The sequence below is a fragment of the Danio rerio genome, chromosome 16 (genome assembly GCF_049306965.1).
Source record: "Danio rerio strain Tuebingen ecotype United States chromosome 16, GRCz12tu, whole genome shotgun sequence".
NCBI classification, from domain to species: Eukaryota; Metazoa; Chordata; class Actinopteri; order Cypriniformes; family Danionidae; genus Danio; species Danio rerio.
The window spans coordinates 8,037,402-8,065,170 of NC_133191.1; the positions used below are offsets into that span (position 1 = coordinate 8,037,402).

The window sequence follows — 27,769 nt, forward strand, 5'->3', positions numbered from 1 at the left end:
ACACGCAAAGCATAATGTGCAATTGTGCATTTTATAAAAAAGGTCTAGCACACCTACTTTTCTAACGTACTAGTTTGTAGTAAAGGGGCGAGGCGAATCTGTCATGGTTACAGGTGTTCAACTGTAGAAAGTAAGTCAAACAGGTTGTTAACGATTGTTAAACGATGACAGAATGTTATCGTATTTTGAGTGAACTATAAAAAAAAATAGTTGTAGTTTTTCCTCCAACCCGATAGATGTCAATCGCGAACATAAATTCCGGTTTGAAAAAAACACTCGCGCGGCGGTTGTGGGTAATATTCATGGCGGAATTCTGAAGCTGCTAAGAAGAGACACACCTTCTCCGTTTTCTCTCCGTCGGTTCAAATTGTGGAATTAATTACACCTTTATCTGTTGAAAAAGTGAATTATCGTCCATATAACTGAAGGAATGGCTGAAACAGGCTCAGGTAGGCGGCGTGTTTGACATACAGCGGGTCTTGCAAAACACTGCAGCTGTTCTCCAGCGCAGCCGGGCATGTAAACAGAGGATTTTACCGCAAACAGATTCTTGTTTTGTTTATAAGTTTTACATTTGTAGCTTTATAAAAGTTTGTAGTTTGGTTTACAGTGCATAGTTTGAATAACAACGTCTAAATAGATAGCTAACTGTTAATGAACTTGCCCAGTAATGCTTGTACGTTAAATGAGTTATGTTGTTTATAGTTAGTTTAGAATATAAATAATGCTTTAATGCATATTATTGTGTAACATTTAGGATTTTGAGTTAGCATTTTATTTAAATAGCTGTTTAAATATATGACAAATGCTTTTGTTTTTATTGTTTAGTGCAGTTTGCAGTCATATAATGGCTGTCAGTGCTGTCCGTGGATATTCATTGAGGTAATAGAGGTAAAGTTGGTTTTATATTTGCACATTCAGACTTTTCCTTAATAATATAATTTCATAAAATTATTATTTGCAAACTCTAAATGGCGAAATCATACTAGCAGCCAGTGACTATCAAAGTCAATTAAACAGTGTTGATGTTGTTTTTAAGTCACACTTGCATGCTAATTCCGATCGAATATTCAAAGTACCATGGTAAACAATATAGAGACTTCCAAATAAACAAATGTGCAAATATAAAACCAACTTTGCCTCTAATAGGGAGTGTGTCACAAGTTGACACCGAATTAATGTGTAAATATAAAACCAACTTTACCTCAGTATTGAGGTAAAGTTAGTTTTATATTCATTCACACATTCTGACTTTTTCCTTAACATAATTAAAAAAAAAATATTCTTTGCAAATTCTAAATATTGAAATCATATTAGACTTTTAAAGTACAACATTGTTCACAGTCAAATAAATAGTGCTGATGTTGTTTTCAAGTTATAATTCGGTGTGATTTCAGACTGAATATATTTTAATTACCATGCTAAACTATGTAGTGAGCATGTCACAAGTAGGCTAAAGAATTCTCACAGGATGATAACCTTGGATAAAAATCTCATGGTTTCACATTATTTTGATAATTGCTCTATTATTATTAAAAAAAAACTATTCCCCATTGAACTCAATATATTTTATTTTGAGAAACATTTATAATATTTTGGAGCTCTAAACATGTCAAACTACATAATTTAAATGAGTCATTGACCTCTGCTGTCTTCATTATTTTCAAAAACACTGATTTCATTACAATTTAAAATGGCATCTTTAAATATATTTTCTGTTGGAGATACTGTTATCCTAAAAAACGTAAAAAAAAAAAAAAACATTCTTACACTTATCTTAGGAATGGTACAGTAGAGCATTTTTGCGGGTTTAAAACCTTGACTTTTTCAAACCTGGTATACCTTGTAAACGGTTATTGCCCAATGCCTAGTCACAAGTTGTTTTCACTGAACGAATGTGCGAAAATAAAACAATCTTTACCTCAATTGAATACTGCATGAGTTGAATATGTCCTGTCATTAACTGCATCTGTTTTCTTTTAAGATCAATCTGGTGACATGAAGCATGACATCGCTTCATCCCCTGGGATGTCGGATTTAGAGAAAGAGGTTGCAACCAATGCTTTCGAGGCGTTTAAGGTAAATAGTTATTATATAGATGTCTGTGAAAGACATATTTTTTGTGATTATTTTTTCCAGATCTCTGTGACATTATATTGCGTTTTTCTTCCAGACTGGAAGCTATGACGAGTCTCTGAAATATCTTGACAACCTTCAGGAGCTGAACAAAGAGGACTACAAGATTACAATGAACAAAGCGGTCACTGAGTTTTATAAAAGTGGGCAGACAACAAGCAGCACCTTGAAGCAGACGCTGATGACCTTGAAGAATCAGGTATGGTATCACTGATGTCTCTATTAAGGGATGCTAAAAGTGAAGGCTTTGAGTTGGAGAGGAAAATTAAGGATGCACCAAAATGATATTTATTTTTTAATCATAGGGTTTAATCTTTTTTTAATAAATTATTCAATATTAACATATATAATATATTTTTTGAGATAAATGGCACATTATGGACACTGTTTTATTCATCTCTTTCTATATATTAAACATTGATTTAGCTTTGACATATGACATCAGTATGATTCAAATATTTTAGAAAAAAGTAATTTTTGATCAATTTATTACATTCTTGTAAATAATAGTCATTTTTATTTACCAACATCTTGTGGAATGATTTATACCATGATGCAAGAAATCTAGTCGAGTCCCGCAGCTCCCATTGTACAGCCGCAGGACTCGACTAGATTTCTTGTATCATGGTATAAATTTCTAAATTAAGTGTGGGAGCGGTCGGTAACTGTTGTTATTTGAATTGGAGGGGGCGGTCTAACAATATCGCTCTCGACTCCCGAGCGAGCACGTGTATGTATGTGTGTGAATGTGAGAGTGTGATGCTGTGTGTCGCTTGCTTGGGGCTGTGCATCTATGTGTGTGTGTGCTTATACAGACAGCTTGTTATAGGCTGTCTGGACCCTGTATCATGTAGCTGGGTGGTTTTTGCCTTTGCTCCTCCGTTCGCGAACACATCAACCCCCGGGAGCGGGATTACAAATTTTAGATCTCTACTGCAGCCCACACATCGAAACACTTTTGGGCCCAAACTGATGTTTCAGAAAAAAAAAATAATAATAAATTAACTGAAGTGTTGGTGCATCAATTTGATTTACCAATTTTGTCTAACAAATGACAATAAAATGACTTTAGACTCTTACTTCTACTACTAATAATAGTTGTTGTTGTTGTTTGCAGATGCATACAGCTGTGGAAGATATTGATGGTTTGGATGATGTCGAGAACAGCATCCTGTACTACAATCAAGCAGTGATCCATTACCACATGCGTCAGTATTCAGAAGCCATATGCATTGGGGAGAAGCTCTACCAGTTTCTCGAGCCATTTGGTATGTTTCAGAATGCAAATGAAATTGTTTTTGTACAGAAAAGCAGTGTTATAAAACAATGTATTGCACTTGGACTTGCTAAAGTCTTTTAGCTGGTCAGGTGCAGTAGTATGGCATGGCTTGATGGCTTTCTCTGTCCTAGAAGAAAAGTTTGCTCAGGCCGTTTGTTTCCTGCTGGTGGATCTGTACCTCCTCACTTTCCAGCCTGAGAAGGCACTGCACCTGCTGGCCGTCCTGGAGAAGCTCACCGTGAAGGACGGGACCAGTAAAAATGGCAAAGGAGAGGTGAGAGATGTTTGACTCTTTATACCTAAATTAAAATTGTGGTAGGCAAGTGAAACCATCACACTGCATTGAGATGTGTTTGGACATTTTCTTTTTCAGCCCCAAACGGAAAACTAAACATTTAATGCATCCCTTCTCTTTAAAATTATTAGTTATTGATTGTTTCTTACTCACTAGATCTTTTATTTTTCTAAGGGTTGTTGGCTTTAAGTGTGCTTTCAGTTGTGACATTCAAAAAAATCATGTAATATTTTAAAAATGATAGTAGACTAAAGCACTTTAGATTTCATAGCACTGGTTGTGCTACAAATAATATATTTTTCTTAAGACCTGTGCACTTTATTCTATTTTTTAATCTGTTATTGTTTTCAACTTTTGAATGATACACTTTAAAAAAATAATCATGTTTGACACTTTTTACAACATAGTTCACCCAAAAATGTGTCAATTTAATCGTCTTTGACTATTTTAGTCTTTCTTTTGAACACAAAAGAAGATATCTTTTGTATAACGATGGAAACGGTTACCGTATTCCAACATTCTTCAAAAAATGTTTATCTGTTACTATTTTCATCTCTAGAATGATACGCTTAATTAAAAAAATAGAAATTGTTTTATGATCTCTGTTAGCATCTTTTAAAGTCATCGTTCACCCAAACCTTTTGTCAATTTACACATCCTTGACTAGTTTTGTCCTTCTGTTAAACACAAAAGTAGATATCTTGAAGAATGTTGGAAACTGGTAACCGCTGACTTACATAGCATTTGCTTTTTTTTTTTTTTTTACTATGGATGTCAATGGTTACTGGTTTCCAACATTCTTCAAAGTTTTTTTTATCTGTTATTGTTTTCATCTTTGCTCATCCTTGACTAGTTTTGTTCTTCTGTTGAACACAAAAGAAGATACCTTGAAGAATGTTGATGTTAAACATGTTAAACATTCTTTAAAGTTTTTTTTTGTTATTGTTTTCATCTCTGGATTGATACAATTAATTAAAATAAAATACATACATGACCCGTTTTATGGTCTTTGTTAGCATTTTTAAAGGCATTTTTCACCCCCAAATTTAGTCAGTTTATTCATCTTTCACTTGTTTCATTCTTCTATTAAACACAAAAGAAGCTATGTTGAAGAATGTATGAAACTGGTAACCATTGACATTCATTGTATTTTTTTTTCTACTCTACCAGTTTCAAACATTCTTCAAAATAAATTTTTATTCGAAATAGTTTTCATCTTTGGAATGATACACGTAATTAAACAAATATTTATTGACGCATTTTATGATCTCTGTTAGCATCTTTCAAAGGCATTGTTCACCCAAACAATTTTTGAATTTGCTCATCTTTGACTAGTTTCATCTTTCTGTTGAACACAAAAGAAGATATGTTGAAACCGGTAACCAATGAAATCCATAGTATTTGCTTTTTCTTCTATGGATATCAGTGGTTACTGGTTTCCAACATTCTTCAAAAAATGTTTTATCTCTCATTTTTTTCATCTCTGTAATGATACACATAATTAAAAAATAATAAATGACCAATTTTATTATCTCCGTTAGCATCTTTTAAAGGCATCGTTCACCCCTGAATTTTGTCAGTTGACTTTCATAGTATTTGTTTTTTCGATGGGAGTCAATGGTTACCTGTTTCCAACATTCTTCAAACTGTCTTCTTTTGTGTTTAACACTTAAACTCAAACCAGTTTGGAACAAGTCAAGGATGAGTAAATGATTACAGATTTTAGTTTTTTGGGTCAACTCTATCTCTTAAGTATAAAAAATGTTGTGTAATAAGCCACAGCGACATTAAGTCTTTTATGATTACCAAAGCTAGTTTTATCAAACCCATAAGGACAATTTTCAGCAGTTTTTACTTCAATTTTCAGTGTAACAGAAATGCTTTTATTTAATGCATCGTAATTGAATAAAAGTGTTGTTAAAAAATCTTTTTAATTGCGTCTCTGTAAAATTTAGAACATTCTTGCTACCAGATGACCAATAAGTTAAATATGTCAGACCGTGGAACGCTGGATTGTAAGTTGTTGTTTCAGAATCAGTTTTCTCTATTTTTCCATTAAACTTCTTCTATCACATGTTATATTTCAGAATGCCAGCAGCACAAATAAGGAATCTGCTGCTCTGAAAGCAGAGTTCACAGCTATGATTGAGGCCGCTAAATCAAAGATGCACCAGGTAATGCACTGAGTTTAAAAAAGATTTTAAAAAGTCAACAGTCTGTTATTAGAAGGGGAAACCCCGCCCATGACTGATCTCTCCCTCATTGGCATAAACAGCCCTGACTGAGAAGCCGCCGTCCATCATTAGTTTTCACACCATACCAGCTGAAGATAATGTCTAAGTGGCATGTTAAATGTTAAGTTTTAAAATGCACAAGTGGAAACTGTAGTCTCCATACACTGCCTTCTTCTGAGCCACTTCTTTTTTAACATTTTTAGTTTTTCACACCTTTTTTAAGCTGCCAATTAGGCATGGGCTGGTATAAGATTCTGACGGTATGATAACCTTGCATATAAGTATTAAGGTTTCACTGTATCACGGTATTGAGATTACTGCTCTAAAATATTGTCTTTTTAAATGTCTGGGTAAAAAAAAAAATATTGTGTTCAAAAGGGAAAATTTTTAGTTTATTTTGAGAAACATTTCAAATATTTTGTAACAGTGAACATGTCTGGCTAAATGAGTAGGGTACATGCCGAAGCATGCTAATGGGACTTTTAATTTGCCAGTAACCTGGGTTAAGCGATTCCGGCGAACTGTATGCCAGTGCAAAAACCAGCACGTTTAAGGTCTGTTTTCTTTAAAAATCTGCGATCTCCACTGGCTGAGTGATATCCGATATAAAGTGGCTTTCAGATTGTACAAGAAGCACTGCATTAAATTACATTTCCCCCCGCCATGTCTTTATAACATGTATTTAGAATATGATCATATTTATTTTACCCCAGTATATTCAATGGAACTTCTGCGCTAGCCTGCCAATTCTGACGGGCATGTGCGAGTAAATGGCTTTTTGTCTAGTTTTATGCTCGAGCAACTAAATGAATGCCGGAGTTTATTTAACTAAATGTATTTTAATGACATTACAACATCAATGCTGTAAAATGAACTGTATAAAATGGAAAAAAAGTTCACAATAACAGGTCACCGGACGTTTATCAGTATGGGAAAAACACTAGCTCGGCATATACCCTATTATTCAATTTTGTTGTCTTCATTTGTTTCAAAAACTGATTTTTTTTACAATTTAAAATGGCATCTTTTCTGCTGGAGATATTGTTGTCCTAAACCCCCCCCTAAAAAAACGAAAAAAAAAAACAAAAAACGTACAGATAACTTAGAAGCGGTATTGCAGAAAATTTTGATGGTTTTAAAAAACCTTGACTTTTCTAAACCCCAGTCTACCTTGACAAAGGTTATCGTCCCATACCTACTGCCAATACTCTGACTCTATTTGTATTCGCCATCTTTTGAAAAAAGCATTCGATCGCATTCGAATTTAAAGTGACCGTCACCTAAACAGCACAATTTGTATCAAAGCATAAAAGAGGCAGTTCAAAGAGTTATTAAAACTCTGTGGAATTTGAGTTTACTGTGGAGTATTTTAAGTTGAAACTCGTCCACACACACAATCTAGGCACATCAGAGATTTATTTATTTTTTTGTCTTGTAAAAATGAACATAATAGGTCCCCTTTAAGTAGGGCCAGACAAAAATGTTTATTTCTGCAAAGAATTTTCTGCGGATTTATGCGGAATGATTTTAAGAGGTATCATAATGAAAAAAAAACAAACATTTATAATACATTAATAATGCATATTATTAATAATTTAACTTTTATTCAATGTTTACAATGCAAATCCAATTAGATCCACTTATTTGGTAAACAAAGCAAGTCTCTTATATAATCTATCTACTGAAAATATGACTTAACCGTATGTATTTTTAAATAAATCATATAAACATTTTAATATAACTATTATTATATCACATTAATATTAGTGAAATTAATTTAGAAACTGAATAAATATAAATTTACATGTTTACACAAGTAAACGAACTCAATGATGGGCTAAAAATCTGCGGAAATCTGCGCCCACAGATTTTGTGCGGGCTTACTTATAAGTGGGTTTTGTTTTGATCCTATGCTATATAAATAAAATAAAATACATTTATTTTAATGGGAGTGACGTTGGGGAGTTGGGGTGAACCTCTATCACAATGGTAGGGGAAACATTGAGTCCTTATTAAAAAGACCTTTATATATTTTCAGCTAACAGTCATAAGCAACAGCTGTAGTTTGTTGTGTTTGTACTTGCAGTATAAAGTGCGAGCCTATATCCAGATGAAGTCCCTGAAGGCCTGCAAAAGGGAAATCAAATCTGTGATGAACACATCTGGAAATGTGAGTAAATTCACATGATGTACATGAACTGTAAATGTCCACATGTAATACAGTATATGTGCCATATACATTTAGTTAATTGACTGTATTTACACATTCCTCCCTCAGTCTGCACCATCGCTCTTCCTGAAGAGTAATTTTGAGTATTTGAGGGGAAATTATCGTAAAGCTGTGAAATTACTCAACAGTTCAAATATTGCAGAGCACCCAGGACCACTGAAAACAGGTACACAACCTTTATAATATGCACCTCATTAAAAACAAAAAAACACCTATGGATGTTATATAAGTGTTTGTTTGTTTGACACCGGGTTCTGCCAAAACATGTTTGCTTAATTGGTGTCTAAGAAGCAAGCCACCAGACTTGACTGATTCCCTAAACCTTTTAACCTTGTGTTTCTTTTGTGTTGTACAATCAACTGAAACTGAATGAGCAGGTCAGAGAGTAACAGAGACAAGAAACAAAGTAATGATAATGAAAATGAACATTTGGATGATCTTATTAGCAGTTTTACAGTGCTTAGACTTGATCTGGTCAGCATAGAGATAGCAAGTGTTATTACAAGCGGTCACAAAATCTTCCAATAAAATGTTCGTTGAAATTATATATATGAAGACCAGCATTCTGTGTAAGATCCTTTAATCATATGGTTTAATGATAATGGCAAACATTGCAACAGCAAAGAAAAGAATAAAAAAGTATACTAAAAATGAAAAGCAGTTAAAGTTGCTGTAGGCACATTTTTGACACTTTTAAAACATGAAAATAACACGTTTGCAGATGTTTAAGAAAAATAGCTAGTAAACATATTTGTTTATCTGAAAAAAGAATGCTAAAATCAGCTGTTCTTATTTGAAGATCTTTGATCTGTGTTGGAATGTCTGTCTTCGTTTTGGTTTATATAACCAGCACACTGCCAGTTTAGCCAATTATACTTCAGCACCTCTGGTTGTCTTTGCAGAAAACACAGTGAATTTAATTTAATTTCTAATTTTAATTTTACACCTCAATTCTGCACCTTAAAAATAAATGTTAAATTCTATAAATCATCTAATACAGAATGCTTAAAGGTGCAATATGTAACGTCGACACCCAGTTGCCGAACTAGGAATTGCATTTCTGGATCAAAACAAATGCAAGCGCAGGTTGCCAGATTGGAGACCAACAGGAGTCTGACTGTCGAGCCTAAAGGCTGATTTCAATCGTGTTCTATATAAAAGCAACGGCAGGAAGGAAGGAATATTTTCCATATTAAAAGGAGTTTTTGTTCTAACCAACACCTCCAATTGATATATTAGAAACCGCTTCTATTTCTTGCATCTGAACAACAGAAAACTTAAAATTATTACCTCAGGTACACATCATGTGCTGTATTCAGTGTTAAATGCTTTTTTACCTGACATTTATTGCTATATACTGAAAGCAGCAGCAGATAGTTCACCTCAGATCTTGGAAATAAAATTAATCATTTGAAAATTAACTTTCGTTGGAGTACATTTTTGACGGAGTGCAGTAAGTGCACAATTCTGTGCTTCTGAATTGCTGTATTTAAATTTCTGTCGTGTTTCGGGTTAAAAGAACCAAAACAAAGACACTGTTCCAGCACGTTACACACATTTTCATAGCAGAATATCTGACTTAAGCAATGTTTTTCAGATAAAAAAGAATGTTCACTTAGGATGTTTCTTAAATATCTGCAAACATATCATGGTATTTTTATGCTTTACAAGATTCAAAGACTTGCATACAGCACCTTTAAAGTTACTGTCAATCTCTTTAAGCTAAACAGAGGGAACAACTAAAACAGATTCTTATTGTCTTTATATATGTAAAAATGTAAATATGTTCCATAACGTGATATCTAGCATACATCTTAATAAATACAATTTACAATAAATACAATTTGCATAAATTCTTAGTAACATAGCTTGCTTATTAAAAAAAAAATTCCAGTTAAAACTTCTCTCTCTCTCTGATGTTTGTGCTTGTGCTTTTTTTTCTCCACTTTCCAAAGGTGAATGTGTGAGGTGTATGTTTTGGAATAACCTGGGCTGTATCCATTTTGCCATGGGGAAGCACAACCTTGGTCTGTTTTACTTTAAAAAAGCACTTCAAGAAAATGACCACACATGCGCCCAGATTGGCGACGGCAGTAATGCGCAGGGTAAGATGATCAGGACTTGAGGACAAATTGTGATTTATGGATATCTTGCAAGTTTGTTAGTTAACATTACAGGCGTAGGATATATTGAAAAAATATCAATACTGTGATAATAGTATATGTAATACATCACTTACAATTAAATATATTTTTGTGCCAAGCATTTGTGTGCTGTATACATGGGTTGTTTATTTCCGCTAAAGTTTTCAGTCATTTTTAAAGTCTTTAAGTTTTAAACCTTGACTGTTAAAGTAAAAAAAATTTTACATTTATTTATTTATTTATTTATTTTTTTATTAATTTCCAAAATGATGATTAACAGCAAGGAAATTTTCACAGTATTTCCTATAATATTTTTTTCTTCTGGAGAAAGTCTTATTTGTTTTATTTCGACTAGAATAAAAGCAGTTTTACTTAAAAAAATAAATAAAAAATAAAACATTTTAAGCCTTTAATTGCCTGCTCCACCAAATGGTTGACCATGTTTTGACTGTTTTCAATAATGACTGTTAAAGTCATTTAAAAATGACCATTTTAAATAGTAGTTTACACTACACAGCGTTGTTGATTCACAAAAATAATAAACAAACATAATCCCATTGCACTACTAAACTTGATTTTGCTTTTATTGTAAAAAAAATAACAAAACAGCAACATGTTAAATGAAAATATGAAATATTTTATGGCATACTTAAAAAAATAAAGATGAAATAGCATTCAAAAATGTTTTGGTTTGGTAATTTATTCAAATAAATTGGTCTTACGCTATATTTTCAGATTTTTCTTAGTCTATGTATTAATTACGGTACTTTTACCATTTTTAACAAAGTGACACACTTTAGAATTTTTATCCTATATTAAAATCTTATTTAATTTATGTGCTCGTTTGTTTTTTGTTTGTTTAAAACCCACTACCGCCCATCCCCCTGGTAGACTTCAAAAGATGAATAAAAAAATTATAATAAATAAAATAAAAATAATAAATAAATCAAATAGTTTTACAAAGAAATTCTACAAAAACTTTAAAAAGAATGCATTTTTTGTTGTTTTTAATTGTACATTTATTATTGAAATGTTCTTGCCATGAAAATGGCCTGGGTTGCTGACATGGCATTAAATAAAATAAATACCTTGTATTATTCAATTAGCTCAGAAAAAAATATTAATTACCTGCTTATTTTAGTATGATCATACCATAAATAATTTTTTTTTCAAGTTAGTATTGTAAGAAATATTGCATATTCTCCCAGCCTCGTATTTAACATTGTTTTTTCCTCCCCCATAGCATCTAAGAAGTTCAGTGGTATCCCCATGTGTGCTCTGTTAGCGAATAAGCGCTATGAGCTGCTGTATAACTGCGGGATTCAGCTACTCCATATTGGCCGACCGCTGGCAGCGTTTGAGTGTCTGATGGAGGCTGTACAGGTGTATCACTCCAACCCTCGACTCTGGCTAAGACTGGCAGAGTGCTGCATCACAGCTAATAAAGGGGTACAGACATTAACCCACATCTGTTTTTTGTTTTTGTTTTTACATGAAAGACTCCCCCAACCTCTAAATAGTACACTTCCATTCAAAAGTTTGGGGGTAATAGTTATACCTAGAAAAGTGTCATTAAAGGGATATTTCACTTAAAAATTAAAATTCAATCATTATTTACTCACTCTTTACTTGTTTCAGTTTCTTTCTTCTGTTAAACACAAATGAAGATCCTTTAAAGAATGAATAAAAACCTGTAACGATTGACTTTCATAGTACTTTTTTTCATTCTATGGAAGTCAATGGTTACAGGTTTTCTGCTTTCTTCAGAATATCTTTTGTTTCAAACTTATAAAAGTTTGTAAACTCTTTAGGGTGAGTAAATAGTGAGTAAATAATAATTTTTAGCTGAACTATTTTTTTTTTAAATCTATAAAATAACAACTTTTTTTAGTGTTTACTAATTTTTATTATTTAAATATTGTTATTTTGAACTTAAAATAAAACTTTGAACTTTGAAACAGAAATATAAACATATCAAATAGAAATTGGTGGTTCATTTCGCTGTGGCAAGCCCTGATTAATAAAGGGATTAAGCAGAAAAGAAATTGAATGAAATAGAAATTGAAACATACTTCTTTTGTCGTATTTAAAGTCTGTTCACGTCAAATGCTTAAAACCATTTGCATGTTTTTAAAATTATTTTGGTATGACCAGATTTGTTAAAGTTGGAAACACCTTTTTGTAGTATATTGATGATTTTGAAATATATTTGACATTCATATTTATTTTAATAACCTTTCCTTCATTTGTTTCCTCTTAGAGTTCGGAGCAGGAAACAAAAGGTTTACCCAGTAAAAAGGGCATCGTGCAGGCGGTTGTTGGGCAGGGCTACCATCGCAAGATTGTTCTAGCATCACAGTCCACACAAAACACCATCTACAGGTATTAATAATTTTGGACTAATGAACCATGATTTTGCTAATTATTAATGGAGTTACAAAATGTAGCTGCTTGAGATTGTGTCTGCCTGATTGGAGGGATGCGATTTCCAATTCATGCACTGTATGATGCACTGTAGTGACAGGGTTTCACCAGAAGATGTCATCCTTTTGCACTTATTCTTTTCTCTCTCAGAACAAATAACATTCAAAGACATTAAAGGGATAGTTGGCCTTTTACTCAGCCTTTATTGTTCCAAAACTTTTATGTAATGGGTTTGTATGGGTACTCTTTGAACAAGGCATACATTGAATATGCTTGAATTTTAATCTAGTGTTGTAAAGGTTTGAAAAGTACTTTGATACTTTAATTTTTGGATAAAGTACTTGAAACAACTTGAAATTGCAATTGTGTAAGTTTCATAATAATTTATTGTACCAAATAGTTTCCTATTTAAGCACAATATTAATACATATTTGCTTTTTCATCAAATGAAAGCTATTATTTATTCATATATTATAATTACTGTAATATATTATTACTATAATATTACTATAATATACCATTGAAATCAGAATTATTAATTATTAAATTATTAAACTAATGATTTTGAAGAAAATGTATATATTTTAATGAATTTAAGAAACCAGTATTCATTGACTTCCATTGAAGGAGAAAAAAACACACTATGAAAGTCGATGGTTACAGGTTTTTATTTGCTTAATTACTTATTCTGTCCTCATTTACTCGCGATTCAAAGCCGCATGACTTTCATTCTCTGTTGAATGCAAGAAAATATATGTGTTTAAGAATGTAAGTAACCAGTATTCGTTGACTTTTTTTGCCATAATGTGGCTCTCCAACATTCTTCAAATATATTATTTTGTATTGAGAAAAAACAAAACTTGTAATGAATTTGAAGAAAATATATATTTTTAAAGACCGCAAGTAACCAGTATCCATTGACTTCCATAGTATATTTTTTGCCATAATGTGCCTATCCAACATTCTTCTAATTATCTTATTTTGTATTGAGAAGAAAATAAAATGTCTAATGGATTTGAAGAAAATAATTTATATATATATATATATATATATATATATATATATATATATATATATATATATATATATATATATATATATATATTTTTTTTTTTTTTTTTTTTAAATTTTTTTCAAGAATGTAAGAAACTAGTATCCATTGACTTCCATTGAAGGAAAAGCACAAATACTATGAAAGTCGATGGTTAGTGGTTTTTATGTATTTAATTACTTATTCTGTCCTCATTTACTCGCTTTTCAAACCCTCATGACTTTCTTTCTTTCTTTGTTGTACACAAGAATTTATTTTTTAAGAATGTTAGAAACCAGTATTCATTGACTCTCATATTTTTATTTTTATTTTACTTGGCTGTCCAAACATTCCTCAAAATATCTTATTTCGTATTGAGAAGAAAAATACAACTAATGACTTTGAAGAAAATATATATTTTTAAATAATGTAAGAAACCAGTATCCATTAACTTCCATGGTATTTTTTTGCCTTACTGTGTGGCTATCCAACATTCTTCAAAATATCTTATTTCTTATTGAGAAAAAACAAAACTTTTAATGATTTTGAAGAAAATGTAAATTTTCAAAGAATGTAAGTAACCAGTATCCATTGACTTCCATAGTATTTTTTTGCCATAATGTGACTGTCCAACATTCTTCAAAATATCTTAATTTGTTTTGAGAAGAAAAGCACAACTTGTAGTGGTTTTGAATTATTTGAGGGTGAGACTTTAATTTTAGGTAAACTTTACTCTTTTAAAGCTTCTTACTTTATCAAAGATCAGTAGAAACAATTCTGATCCATTAACCATCCTGAAACCAATGGACCCATCTGCTTGTGTTTGTGTGCAGCGAGGCGCAGTCGGCAGCTATCCCAGTGGCCAGTATGGAATTTGCAGCAATCTGTTTGCGGAATGCTTTACTCCTGCTGCCAGAGCATCAACAGCACGACAGCAAACCAGACAACGGCTCCAAGAGCTACAGTCAGTCAGGCGGCACAGAAAGCGGCAGCGAGACCAGCGACGCCTGCAGGTACCTGTACATCCATGCAACATAAGCACTGAAAATAACTGATCATGAAGTAACCTGAATTGACTGAACACAATGAAGAACTTGTCAGATACATTCTTTTCACCATCATTTTTTTTTTTATTTGCCTGACAGTGGGAAAACCCAGGAAGGGGACAAGTTCATTCCTGCTGCCCCCTCATCGCCCTTGAGAAAGCAGGAAGTGGAGAATCTCAGGTGAGCTTACAGGAGACTTTATATGGACTTGCTATAAAAAAGGCCTGAGGTAAAATGGTCTCTTTTAAACGCATTTGATTTAGCTCCACCAATTGTTTGATAAATTATGTATGTCACTGCTAAAAGAAATTTGCTTATTTTTCCAGTATAATTTCCCAAAATATTCCATAAAATATGTCATATGAAGGGTTTAAAATATACTTTCCCCTTTGAAAATTATTAAGCCTAATTTAGATATTTTTATTTCTTGTTTTAAGCTTAGTTTCACATAATTTACACACACGCACACACATATATAAATATATCTGTCTACATACATACATACATACATGGCTTGCCACTGTGGCTAGTAGTTTTCCACCGTTACCAGCCACTCGCCATTTTCACTGGCCACAATTTTGTAGTTGGATATATTATGCATATGCATATGCATTATAATATATTTTATATGCATAAATTTGACTTTGGCATGAGTTGCGGCGTGCTAAAATGACTTCATTTAGATTTTGTGTTGTTTCCACTTGCCTCCTCATTCATTTAACTTTTTTTCTTTGTAAGCTTACTCAATGAGCATGAGCAAATGAGTTATGCTTTCATAAAAAAGTGTCGCATTGAAATTAGTTTTCTTTCACAGGACTTTTCAGTGCTCAACACAATACGGATTTACTTTTTTTTTCTCTGGCCACACCAAACTAATTATTTCCTTGCCACAAATTTTAAATAATGTGTCAAAACAAGCAAAACACTGCTGTATACATACACTTTTTATTCAACAAAACAGCTGACATTTAAAAATATATATATTCTCACGCATCTAAAACTATGCACAGTTGTGCATAGGCCTGGGTGTGGCCTACTGGAGAAGGGCCTGCTGGGAGCACATGGTCTTTAGACCTTACCTTCAGTGTTTGATGGCCAAATTCGTTTGATTTTGTTTATTTCATATCAGTTTTTTGTTCAACTACCTCTGCAATAAACAGCAACAAATTAAGACTTGATGTTCTATGTTTTATTTGCAAAGGAAGCGTCTAAACGCCTCAGCAGATCCAAGATGTGACAAATTTGAAACATTGAACAAGGATAGTCACAACAGTCTGTTCTGTTAACTATGCATACAACAACATATTAAAGCAATATTATTGTAAAGGATGATTATTAAACTATATTAACAAAAATAACAGCAAGCAAAAGAAAGCTGGTAAAAACATTCTGTGCGCAATAATGAAAAGATCATGCCGCGCACACGGTTATTGGTTGGCCAATTAATAATCTGTACAAAGAATGGTTAAAGCAAAAGCGACAACAACTGCTGCTTACAAAAAATCTCGAGCTCTTGAAGGACTGTGGGTGCACAAGCATCGGACTAGTTTCATTTTCAGGCATAGTTGCTTCGACTGAGGAAACTGCACAGGAGCTATTAAACAGTGGCGCGCATCAAATCACCTGTGCGCACAACACTAGAGCCCTCGTCAGTGAGTGTGAAAAGCCTGTCTCACCATGTGCGTGATCCTCTCATTCACCTGCTTTCTTTTGCTTGTGTGAAAAGCTGTTTTGTCAGTCGTGCTGCTTCTCGATTCTAAGATCACATTTGTACACAAATAGACAAATGGACATAAACTAACAGTGTATTCTGTAGTGACGACGAGCCAGCACTGGCAATTTAAAAATTAGTTTTAGCCAGCCAAAGTGGCTAGTGGGAGTGGCTGTCCAACCCGCCTCAACCAATATCTACCCGCATTTGGCGGGTGTTAATGTAAAGCCCCGTGTATATATATATATATATATATATATATATATATATATATATATATATATATATATATATATATATATATATATATATATATATATGTAATTTATATTTAGATAATTTATATTTATAACTTTTTTTTAATTAGCTATCCATTTTTCTGTAAATCACAATTATTCAATTCAATTTTATTTCTGTAGCGCTTTTACAATGTATATTGTCAGCAACATAACATAGAAGTTACAATTAACAGAGAAGTTCTAGTAAAATGCGCCAGTCCAGTTTTCAGAGTTGTTTTTTTGCTGAAAGTCCAAACCCTGAAGAGCAAATCTCAGCCAGACATTTTTATCTTTTTCTCACTTAATTTAGGCTCATATTTACAGTGCTTTTGATTCATATTTACATTAACATTGTTAAGTAATGTTTGATATTTATATTGTAAAACCAGGCAAAAATACTGAGCAAGCAAAGCATTTTTGTGTTTTATATAAAAAGCAGTCCTCAAGAGGGCACTTGTCAGCACAGAAAGCTAAATTCTCTTTTTTTAAGAGAATAAAAAGCGCATTTAAAATTTTCAGTGTTTTTTTTTTTCAATTTGGTAACTTCAGTAAAGCAATTAACCTCCATTATTTTTACTCTGTTAGTTTCCTCTGACAACAGGTTTTGTTTCCTTGACTAGCTCACAATGCACCTCTCTTTCTTATTGTACACACACACACTTCACTGTTCACCCTTGCAATCTGCTTTTTTTTTTGCCTTGAGAATTGATTAGACTTTCCACCCCACCTCCATCCTGCTCTCGGTCCCCTTCCCCCTCATCTTTGATACAGGGGGACGGTCTGCTCCAGAGGGCTGGCCGGATGTAGGTCCCTGTGAAGGGAAGGGGTGTGGAGTGTGGATTGTGTTGACCCTGCACTGACACCCTGATACACTGACACTTTTACGAGCCCCTGGCAGCATTTACTCAAAGGGCTCTTCCTGGAAACCTATTGTGTCACAGGCAGCCGCTCAGAGCACTGAGTATTTCTCTGTTTTGCACTCTATTCTTTACCTACTCATACCCTCTTACGGAGCATCAGCAACAAAGTTGAGCATTTAGGAAATTAGCCTATCATGTTCAACTTCACCTTGATGCACACACAAGTTCATGTGCATTTACTACTGTCTGTTAATATATAAAACATCTAAATTCATCTAGATTCACCTGCAGGGACATTGAAAAACCAGATTATTTTGAACAATATTACAGTTGTTAAAATGTAAAATAAATATATATATGAATCCTTTCTGAAATATTAGCTCCTTGTATATTTTTTCTCCAATTTTTACTTAAGTTAAGTTTTTTTTTCAACACATTTCTAAATATGATTATTTTAATTACTCATCTCTAATAACTGATTTATTTTATCTTTGTGAAGATGACTGTAAATAATATTTTACTAGATATATTTAAAGATGCTCGTATTCAGCTTAAAGTGACATTTAAAGGCTTAACTAGGTTAATTAGGCAAGTTATTCTATAGCGATGGTTTGATTTTTTAAAATGTTTTTCAAAAATTAAAAACTGCTTTTATTTTAGACAAAATAAAACAAATAAGCCTTTCTCCAGAAGAAAAAATATTATCAGACTTACTGTGAAATAAATCTTGCTCTGTAAAACTTAATTTGGGTTATGTTTGTAAAAGAAACAAAATTCACAAGAAAGCCAATCATTTTGACTCACCGGCCACTTTATAACGTACACCATACTACTACCGGGTTGGACCCCCTTTTGCCTTCAGAACTGCCTTAATCCTTCGTGGCATAGATTCAACAAGGTACTATTTTGCTCCATATTGACATGAAAGCATCACGCAGTTGCTGCAGATTTGTCGGCTGCATTTCCATGAAGCGAATCTCCTGTTCCACCATGTCCCAAAGGTGCTCTATTGGATTGAGATCTGGTGACTGTGGAGGCCATTTGAGTACAGTGAACTCATTGTCATGTTTAAGAAACCTGTCTGAGATGATTCACGCTTTATGACATGGGAATGGAAATGGGGGCACCCGGAGGAAACCAGGGTGTACATGCAAACTTCACAAAAAAATGCCAACTGGCCTAGCCGGGACTCGAACTAGCGACCTTCGTGCTGTGAGGCAATCACTGAATTTTATGTACATAAACTGATATTAGCTTTTTTGCCTATGTGTATTAATTCCTGTAATTACCATATTGTGGATGTTTTGCAAAAAAAAAAAAATAACCTTCCTTAAATTCGATTTTCGAGGCAGCTGGCAATTCTTGTGGTTGGATTTGTTGAAATTGTCCAACACTGAACTTTGCAGAGTGTATACAGGGTGTCCGCGGGGTCTTAAAAAGTAATAAAAGTTAATAAACCAATGTAGAGAAATTTAAGGCCCTAAAAGTTTTAAAGTCTTAAATGCTATTTTGCAAAGTATTACATTTTATATCATTTTCAATTATGCAATGTATGGTTGTATGCTAAAGTTCGCCTGAATTAAATCTTCGAATATCAGGATGCTGCGTAGTTTATGAAATCCTACTAGATTTGACATCATGCTGCTTTGTTTACTGCAGTAATAAAGTCAACACCATTATTTCTGCAGTTTTATATGCGCCAACCTGCTGTATTAGCTAGATTAATTAGATTTCTTTTCAGTATATGAATAATGTTTAGTTTTGTATTAGTCTCTTACATAATATTTAGTAAATATGAAAGCTAAAATCTCGCCAGTGTTTCCGCTTAAAACCTAAAGTGGTTATAAGGTCTTAAAATGTATGGGAAGAATCTTAAAAGAGGTCGCAAAAGGTATTTTACTCTCTGATTCCTGTATATACTCTGGTTACTCTGGTATAACTCTCTTTACCAGAAAGAACTGTGAAAAGTCACTTTAAATTCTGTGAAATTATTTTGTTGGTTGTAAATGGTTTAATCTGCTTGCTTCTCTCTTCAAAGGTGCTCCATTCTAGCCTGCAGTGCGTATGTGGCACTTGCTCTTGGGGACAACTTAATGGCTCTTAACCACGCAGAAAAGCTCTTGCATCAGGCAAAACTGTCAGGATCGCTCAAGTGAGTCCGTCTCTCCATTTCTGGCTGATTTACCTCTTTTATGGGTCCTGCTCTCACAACATTCAGCAAATATTTGCCCTCCTAAAACAGACAACCCTGAGCGACATGGCGTTTGCTATGTGGTTCAACCAGTCAAACAAAAGGTCCCACCTTGCCTGACCACTTCATTTTCACAATTTTGTGTTTTTTTTTTTGGTGGGGTCAGTGTTTGGGATGAACTAAAATCACTAAACGCTTTTTTTGTGAAAACAAACGTTAAGCTTCACCAGTAGTTAAAACTATTCAGAGAATCAGTTGTATTATTACCTCATCATCTTCAGCTTCTCAAAATAATGAATGAATGATGGTGGGATTTTTTTAACATTTGACTTGCGACAACAGTCCCACTCCTACCTGACGGTAGAAACAAGTACCCGACAGAAAAACTGCATTAAGTGCAATGCATGTAATGTATGTGGTAATTTTAAGTACTTGGATAACAAAATAAATGTTATTCAACCTATTTTTTTTTTTAAGTGCAACATATTCCAAAAGATCAGGGGCTTTTGACAATACATCAGGGGCTCAACCCGAAAATGAGTATTCATTCCATTTCTCAGGGAATATAGGTCATATATTTTGGTGCATTTGAACAAAACGCATTTAGTTAAACAGATATATTTATTCAAATAATATTTTAGTCACCAAACATATTTAGAAATAGACAGAAAATATGTTTAAATGCATGCAAAGTATTGGAAAAAAAGATTACTAAGGACATGCTTGACAACTACACATGCTTAAGAAACAATGAAGTAGGAAATTTATGACACTATATGGTACACGTGAAATATTGTGTCGTTACTTTGAAACATTTAGGGCTCTATTTTAATAGGTACAGAATCTAAAGCTCAGGATGCAAAAGCATTAAGGGAGTGTCTGAATCCACTTTTGCTATTTTAAGGATGGAAAAACCCACTTGGCCCATGGTCTAACAGGGTTGTGCTTATTCTCTAATGAGTTCTGGATGTGTTTTGAGAATAGACCAATCAGAGTCTTATCTCCTTTTCCCTTTTAAGAGTTAGTTGCGTCGAGCCATGGCACATTTGCTATTTACAGTTAGGAAAGTAATGCTTTCATTGTAGATCTGTGCATTTTTAAATTGACACTTCTGTTATTTAATGCAATCAAACGGAAAATCTAAGTGAGATATTTATTCGTGGCTCTTTAATCAGAATGTTTAAATTATACAGTGAATAAAGCACATGTTCAACAACCTTAAAGTACACATGAAATCAAAACTAACCATATTGATTTTGTGAGCTCACATTGCTAGGCTTGTGGTGAACAATTCATCTGTGCATGTCATTAAGAAAAAAAAAATGCCCTTGTAATCCGAAATTGAAGACACTATATGTTTGTTTTTAGATAAAGTCTCAGATTACGTCTGTCTGAGGCATTGGGCGTGGCTAACATACTTAACCACGCCCCTCCAACTGTCAGTTTTGACAACAGAAATGGTGAGCAGGGGGTGTCTGTTAGGTTGTAATGACTTTCCCCAAACCCTTTTCCCAAAGTTTTCTTAATTAAATGCCTACTTTTCTACATCCAATGAGCACGCAGTAGAAAAAACAAGCCACACCCACCGTCTTCTCATTTAATTTAGCAATTTCTTTATCACAGAACAAAAAAAAAAAAAAACTAAAAATAGTCTCAGTTTCCGGTTCATGCTGAGTTTAAGTTTGTCCAAAAATAAGCGAATTCAGCAGAATACATACATGTCTGTCAGAGCACTTAATTATTTTCTTTGCAATCCAATTTAAATACAGAATCGATTCTGAACTTTTAGGATTCGATTCAGAATCGCGATTAATCGATTTAATTTCGACCTTCTTCACATCTTTTTCTTCTTAATCATCTTAATATACTAAAATTAGTGTTGTCCATGTACAAGTATTGTTTGTTTGTATTGGTTCGATTTCCCAGGCACAGATGAAGCTTAAACTAACGCTTGAAGTCAGTGCGCATAAAGCAGTCAGTTTAGCTTTAGTCTTTGTCTTAAGAAATGGCTTTAAACAATGTATTCAGCTGATCTATAATCAATTTTTAATGAGTTGTGGTTGTGTGTCTGTGTGTCTCAGGTTCCTGGGTCACCTATATGCTGCTGAAGCCCTGATCTCGCTGGACAGGATTTCTGATGCTATTGCACATCTCAACCCGGAGAACGTTACTGACGTCTCGTTAGGGGTGTCATCCAGCGAACAGGACCAAGGTATTGATACACACAGGCATTATCAAAATCTATAAATGATCATGTACATGGTGTGTGATTTTTTGACGTGTGCTGTTAATGACAGGTTCTGATAAAGGAGATCTGGAGCCTGTGGAGTCCTGTAAGTCACATTTGATTCTTGTGGTTTTAGTTTATTTAAAATGGAAATTGTAACAATGCAGTCAGGTTTTATTTGTCAACATTAGTTAACTACATAATTTAACGTTTACAAATTATGATTTTAGTAGTGTATTTAGTATTTATTATTATAGTATTTATATATAGTAGGTTTATTAATGTTTTATTAATGTTTATTAATATTTATTAATGTTTATTAATGTTTTTTTCTTATTTTATGTGTTTATTAATGTTTTTGTCTTATTAAGGATTTTTTTACTCTTAAAAAGCAGCTTTATGTTTATTAACCAGCATTACAAATGCTGAAAAATACTGCAAATATATTTAATTCATTACTGTCATTATTAAATATTGATAATATTACCTTCATTATAAAATTCATAAACTAAATACATTTTAGATAGCGTTTTTATTATTTGAATTAACAAAAAAACTGTTTATTTTGTTAAAGTTGCCTAACTTTAACCCTTTGGCCATGGTTTAACTGTTTCAAATAAAGAATGTTTAAGTCATTTAAAGAATGACTGTTTTATCATGAAAAGCATGAAATATCATTCACACAGCAATGTTGGTTTACAAAAAATCAAACAAACATCCTGTTGCACTGCTACACTTGATTTTGGTTTAAACAAGAACACATGTTAAATGAGAATCTGCATCTGTTTTATGGCGTACTTCAAAAAATAAAGGTGATTTAGTGTTTAATTTTGTTTTATTTTGAATTTTTATTTTGAATATTATATAAATAATAAATTGGTCTTACATTTTATTATTTTTACAATTTTCATAGTTTATGTATTAATTCCGATACTTTTAACATAAACGAACATATCTACCATTTGTTAGAGGCTGAAATTATGGGATGTGTTGAAAAAAATTCATTGAGTGTGTTACCTAGCAACATTAGGAGTTAAGAAATGCAATCCAAACATTTTTTGGTGGGGTAGTTAAAAGGTTAAATAGTTTTATTCATAGTTTGAACTTGTTTTATTTACATTTAGTTTTGTGTGTGTGTGTGTGTGTGTGTGTGTGTGTGTGTGTGTGTGTGTGTGTGTGTGTGTGTGTGTGTTTGTATGTTTGTAAATATATTGTCAAGTGCGAAATTATCAATACGCCTGGCAAATAAAAAAAGTGGAGAAATATTTTTTCCACAGTGATACCTCTTATACATCATCATCTCATCTTTTGGAAGAAGCCTGTGTCATTTCTGGTACCTTTAAAAGTGCAGTATGTAAGTTTGACACCCAGTGGTTAAATTAGGTATTTCACTCTTGGTACAAAACACATGCAAGCGCAAGTTGCCAGATTGATGACATCAACAGGAGCATGCCTGCCTATCGAGCCTGAAGGCTGATTTAAGTCATTTTCTAAATACAAGCAACATCACGTGATAGATAGATGATATATTTTCCATATTAAAAGAAGTTTTTGCCCTAACCAACACATACAAAGAGTATTTTAGAAACAGCTTTAATTTCTTGCAGCTAAACAACAGGATAAACTGATGATGATTACCTCAGGTACACCTCGTGCTTTATTCAGTGTTAAATGCTAATAATGTGAGTTTGAATGCCATTTTACATGACATTTATTGAAATTTATTGAAAATAAACCGTTTGAAATTGTATTCGAAACTTCAGGACTGTGACTCCAAACCAACACATATCAGTGATTAAGCATCTACATTTAATAATGTTCAAGAGGGTTAATAAGTATTAATTAGATTGTAAACCTTACCATTTTGTTGGAGCGCAGTAAGTGCACTATTCTGTGCTTTCAAAAGGCTGTATTTAAATTTCTGGTGCAAACAGCCAAATTGATTATCACTGCAAACCTTGTCACGCAGCGTATTGTTAGGACATGGGGTTATAATGTAACCTGCTCAGCTAATGTTTACATTCATAATGTTTATATTATTTGCTAATTAATAACCTCCTCGAGTGGAACTCTGAATCTGTGTCTCATTTCCACCGGAGGTCAAATTTTCTGTCGCAGATGCATACTTTAAGCCTTCCTGACTGAATGAATCAAATAAGCTGTTTTCCACCAAGGCACCCAGGGGTGCTGAAATACAATTGGCTAAACTGGCATTGGACCAAAACAAAGACAGATGTTCCAGCACGTAACACACATATTCAAAGCAGAATATCTGACTTCAGCATTGTTTTTCAGATAAGCAAGAATGTTTACTTAGCATGTTTCTTAAATAGCTGCAAACATAGTGTGGTTTTTCTATGCTTTAGAAGAGTTACCTACCTTCAGAATTTGCCAGGGGTATGAATAATTTTGGTCTTGACTGTGTATATTACATATAATTACACAAAATATGTATACATAAATATGATTGTATGTGTTTTAATTCTTTTTTGTTTGTATTTAAAAAAGAAAAGATTTAGTTAATTGTCAACCATGACATTGATAAACATGAGTATTTACCTAAATATGTCTTAAGACTAAATAATATTGTAATGTATGTGTTTTGAAGTACACTTACAAATAGTTTTCACTTGGGAGTAGTGAACTACAGATTTAAACATTATTCTTTGAACATTTGTTAATAAGAATGTTTATTTTGTATGTATTTATTTGTGGTATGCATTCATCAGCAGGGAAGCAGACGCCTCTATGTTACCCCAGCTCTGTAAGCTCTGCCCGTGCCACAATGCTCTTCAACCTGGGCAGTGCATATTGCTTGAGGAGTGAATACGAGAAAGCCCGCAAGTGCCTTCATCAGGTAAACAAGCAGTCGATGCAGTTGAATCAAAATCACAATAATATAAAGTGAGTCCAATATCACATACACATGCGCTATTCCATGCTATTTTATAGTAAAAATAGAGTAAGAAAGCGCACTCTAACTGAAAACACCATGCACTCGATGATCACAGTTTTGCTGATGTAGTAGAAGAGCAGGAGGTAAGTGAAATGACCAAACTTTAATTTCACGGTGTGAGAAAGTCTATTTCACGGTGAAGATATCTTTCACAACATAGTTTTTTATTAAGGTAGTTATTACATAAAATGTACAAACGGGCTTTATATAATTCATAAGCTTAAATATCCAAGCAATGAAAGGGACTGGATCTTGTGATTATTTTTTTATTTTATTTTTAACCTTTATAAAACAAAATATGACTTTAGATGAACAGCTTTATGTGGACAGTCATTATTATAAATATTTCCCAAGTAACATCTTCTCACAGATATAAAATATTCCCCAAGGTACAGGAAAATAAAACTTAATTTGAATATATAAATATGTATACACTTTAAAGAAATATTAAAAAAATCTTTAAACTTATGAAATATAAATGACTACAGTTGTATAAAATATTAAAACTTAAACTATACTTTCTTGCTGAAAATATAACTGGCAACATTGAGTTGGTCATATATATAGTATTACGATGTAATGTCTCGGCTGTGTATTTAAAAATGGCGGTTCGTTTGTTTTCATTCTCCTGCTTGCGCATGCGCTAGTGATGTTTCTCTGTAAACCAATAGCGTTTAGCTCTGCGTCTACTCTAGCTCCACCTTTTGGTACCCTTTTGTCGTTCTAGGTAGCCTTTGCAAAGGAGACCCAAAAAGTTGTATGGTACGGTTCGCTTTTTGGGACCTTTTAACAGTGGAAACGGCCATAAAAGTGTACCGAACTGTACCGTACCACTCAGCGGAAATGGGACATAATATGCATAATACATAATAATGTAACACCTTTTCTGCTTATTTTTTCTGGAGTTCTAAGTTTCAAATGTTCTGCAGTCTTTGTTACTGTTTTTGAAAAATAAAATATAATAAATTACAATCATTTGACAGAGCAAAATTAAAAGTTACATAAACAGTGCTTCATGGTTTGCTGTGGAGTCTAAGAATATTCAAATACAAAAATGTAACAATCAAACATAAAATAACTTGTTCATCATTGTATAAATAATTTTATAGAATATTATAAAAATAAAATCTTTATTTTAATGTTTAATAGATAATCTAATCCTGTGATGTGACTTTTGAGGATGCACACGTTGCGATATCAATGCTCAAATGATTTATTGTGTGGCCCTAGGATGTACTCATGACAGGTATTATTTGTTGGTATGGTCCTTTATTTAAATATTGTTTGGCAACAGTTAAATGTCAACAGAGAAACGGTTCAAATTTCTGTTTAGTTTACAAAAAAAAAAAAAATTAGTGTTCCAATTGGGACAACACTACATGGTTGATTGTATAGTGTGTTTTTTGGGACGCACTGTAGTTATCCTCACTGGGAATTAGATGCAAACACTTTAACATATGTAAAGTATATCTTCAATCTACTTGATTTCTGTCTACATAGGCTGCTTCAATGGTGAACACTAAAGAGATTCCCCCAGAAGCTATATTACTGGGCGTCTACTTAGAGCTGCAGAACGGTGAGTCACACACCCAGATCTCAATTACACCGTGACTTCTGGGAAATGCTGCTGTTTTTTTTGAGAGGGTGAATCATTTGACACTTAATTATTTTCTCCTTGATCAATCGTTTTAAACCGTGATTATCGCTTCCGCAGGAAACACACAGCTAGCTCTACAGATCATCAAACGCAACCAGCTCCTCCCCTCCGTCAAGCCCGGCTCTTCTCCAGACTTCCGGAAGAAACCGCTTTCTTTCCAGTCGACTCAGCCTGTACAGCCCATCCAGACCCCTTCGTCCTTCACACAAGTACAGCGCAAATGATTCCACTCACACTACAGCCCCAAAACACCAAGCGTATCTTTTTAAATTTTATTTATGAGGCTGCAGCAAAACAGATGAGGGATTGCAGGAATTGGGTGGTGCTTTTGTCGCAGTCTGTTAGAAATATGTATGCGTTTTGGGGTCTATGAAATTATAAATAAATTTTTATTTACACTTATTAGTGGTCTGACATTTATGGGATCAGTGTCAAAGATGAAGTTACAGAATATACGATTGAAAATCTGCATGGATCTGCAAAAAGATCACCTGGTTGTCACAAATCAATGGACCAAAGGTCACTGTTAAGATCTAATTAGCATAAATTCATGGACCGCTTGTAGAAGCTTTTAAAAAGATCTCCCTTGTATGACTTTATTCCTTCTCTACTGGTGCATAAGAACTCAAATAAACGTCCTGATTTCTGAAGGCTCGTCCCTGGCGTGGGTGGACAGATGTCGGCTTTCTTTCATGTGTGGTCTCTTTTTTTTCCCTTAGGGTGGCCCATCACCTTTCTCATGCTGGCTCTTTCTTATGCTAAACCCTCCTACCCCCACACCTCTTCCCTTCCACCCACATCCCTCGCCATTGTTGCCCCGATCTGACGTGCTGTCAATGATGCCTCGGAGAAAAAGAGCTCTTCTTTAAGCCTTTGTTTTTCTCTTTAGCCATCTGATGCTAGTGCCTACATGTGGCTCATTAGATTGCTCCCCAAGAGGCTTGTCATTTTAAAAAGAATGAAAGTCTTTTTATAGAGCATAACGGAGGATCAATGCATAACAAATAAAGGCAAATTTCTGTCGGTTTCTTAAAATAATTACAGCTGAGCAAATATTCTGACTCACAGCCA

The 27,769-nt window shown here is 33.5% G+C and overlaps 1 protein-coding gene across 9 annotated transcripts; it reads left to right on the forward strand.

Annotated features, from left to right (window-relative positions):
- Positions 1-27,348, forward strand: cnot10 (CCR4-NOT transcription complex, subunit 10). Of its 9 annotated transcripts, none has more exons than XM_068213947.2 (19): positions 1-130; positions 1,985-2,079; positions 2,174-2,335; positions 3,254-3,404; positions 3,547-3,689; positions 5,798-5,884; positions 8,031-8,114; positions 8,223-8,340; positions 10,130-10,279; positions 11,562-11,767; positions 12,579-12,700; positions 14,606-14,785; positions 14,918-14,998; positions 19,706-19,819; positions 21,940-22,070; positions 22,156-22,191; positions 24,815-24,942; positions 26,542-26,617; positions 26,756-27,348. In XM_068213947.2, exons 2-19 carry the CDS (start codon positions 1,999-2,001, stop codon positions 26,920-26,922), a joined length of 2,217 nt encoding a protein of 738 aa, XP_068070048.1. In that variant the 5' UTR covers positions 1-130; positions 1,985-1,998; the 3' UTR covers positions 26,923-27,348.
- The last annotated feature ends 421 nt before the right edge of the window (positions 27,349-27,769 follow it).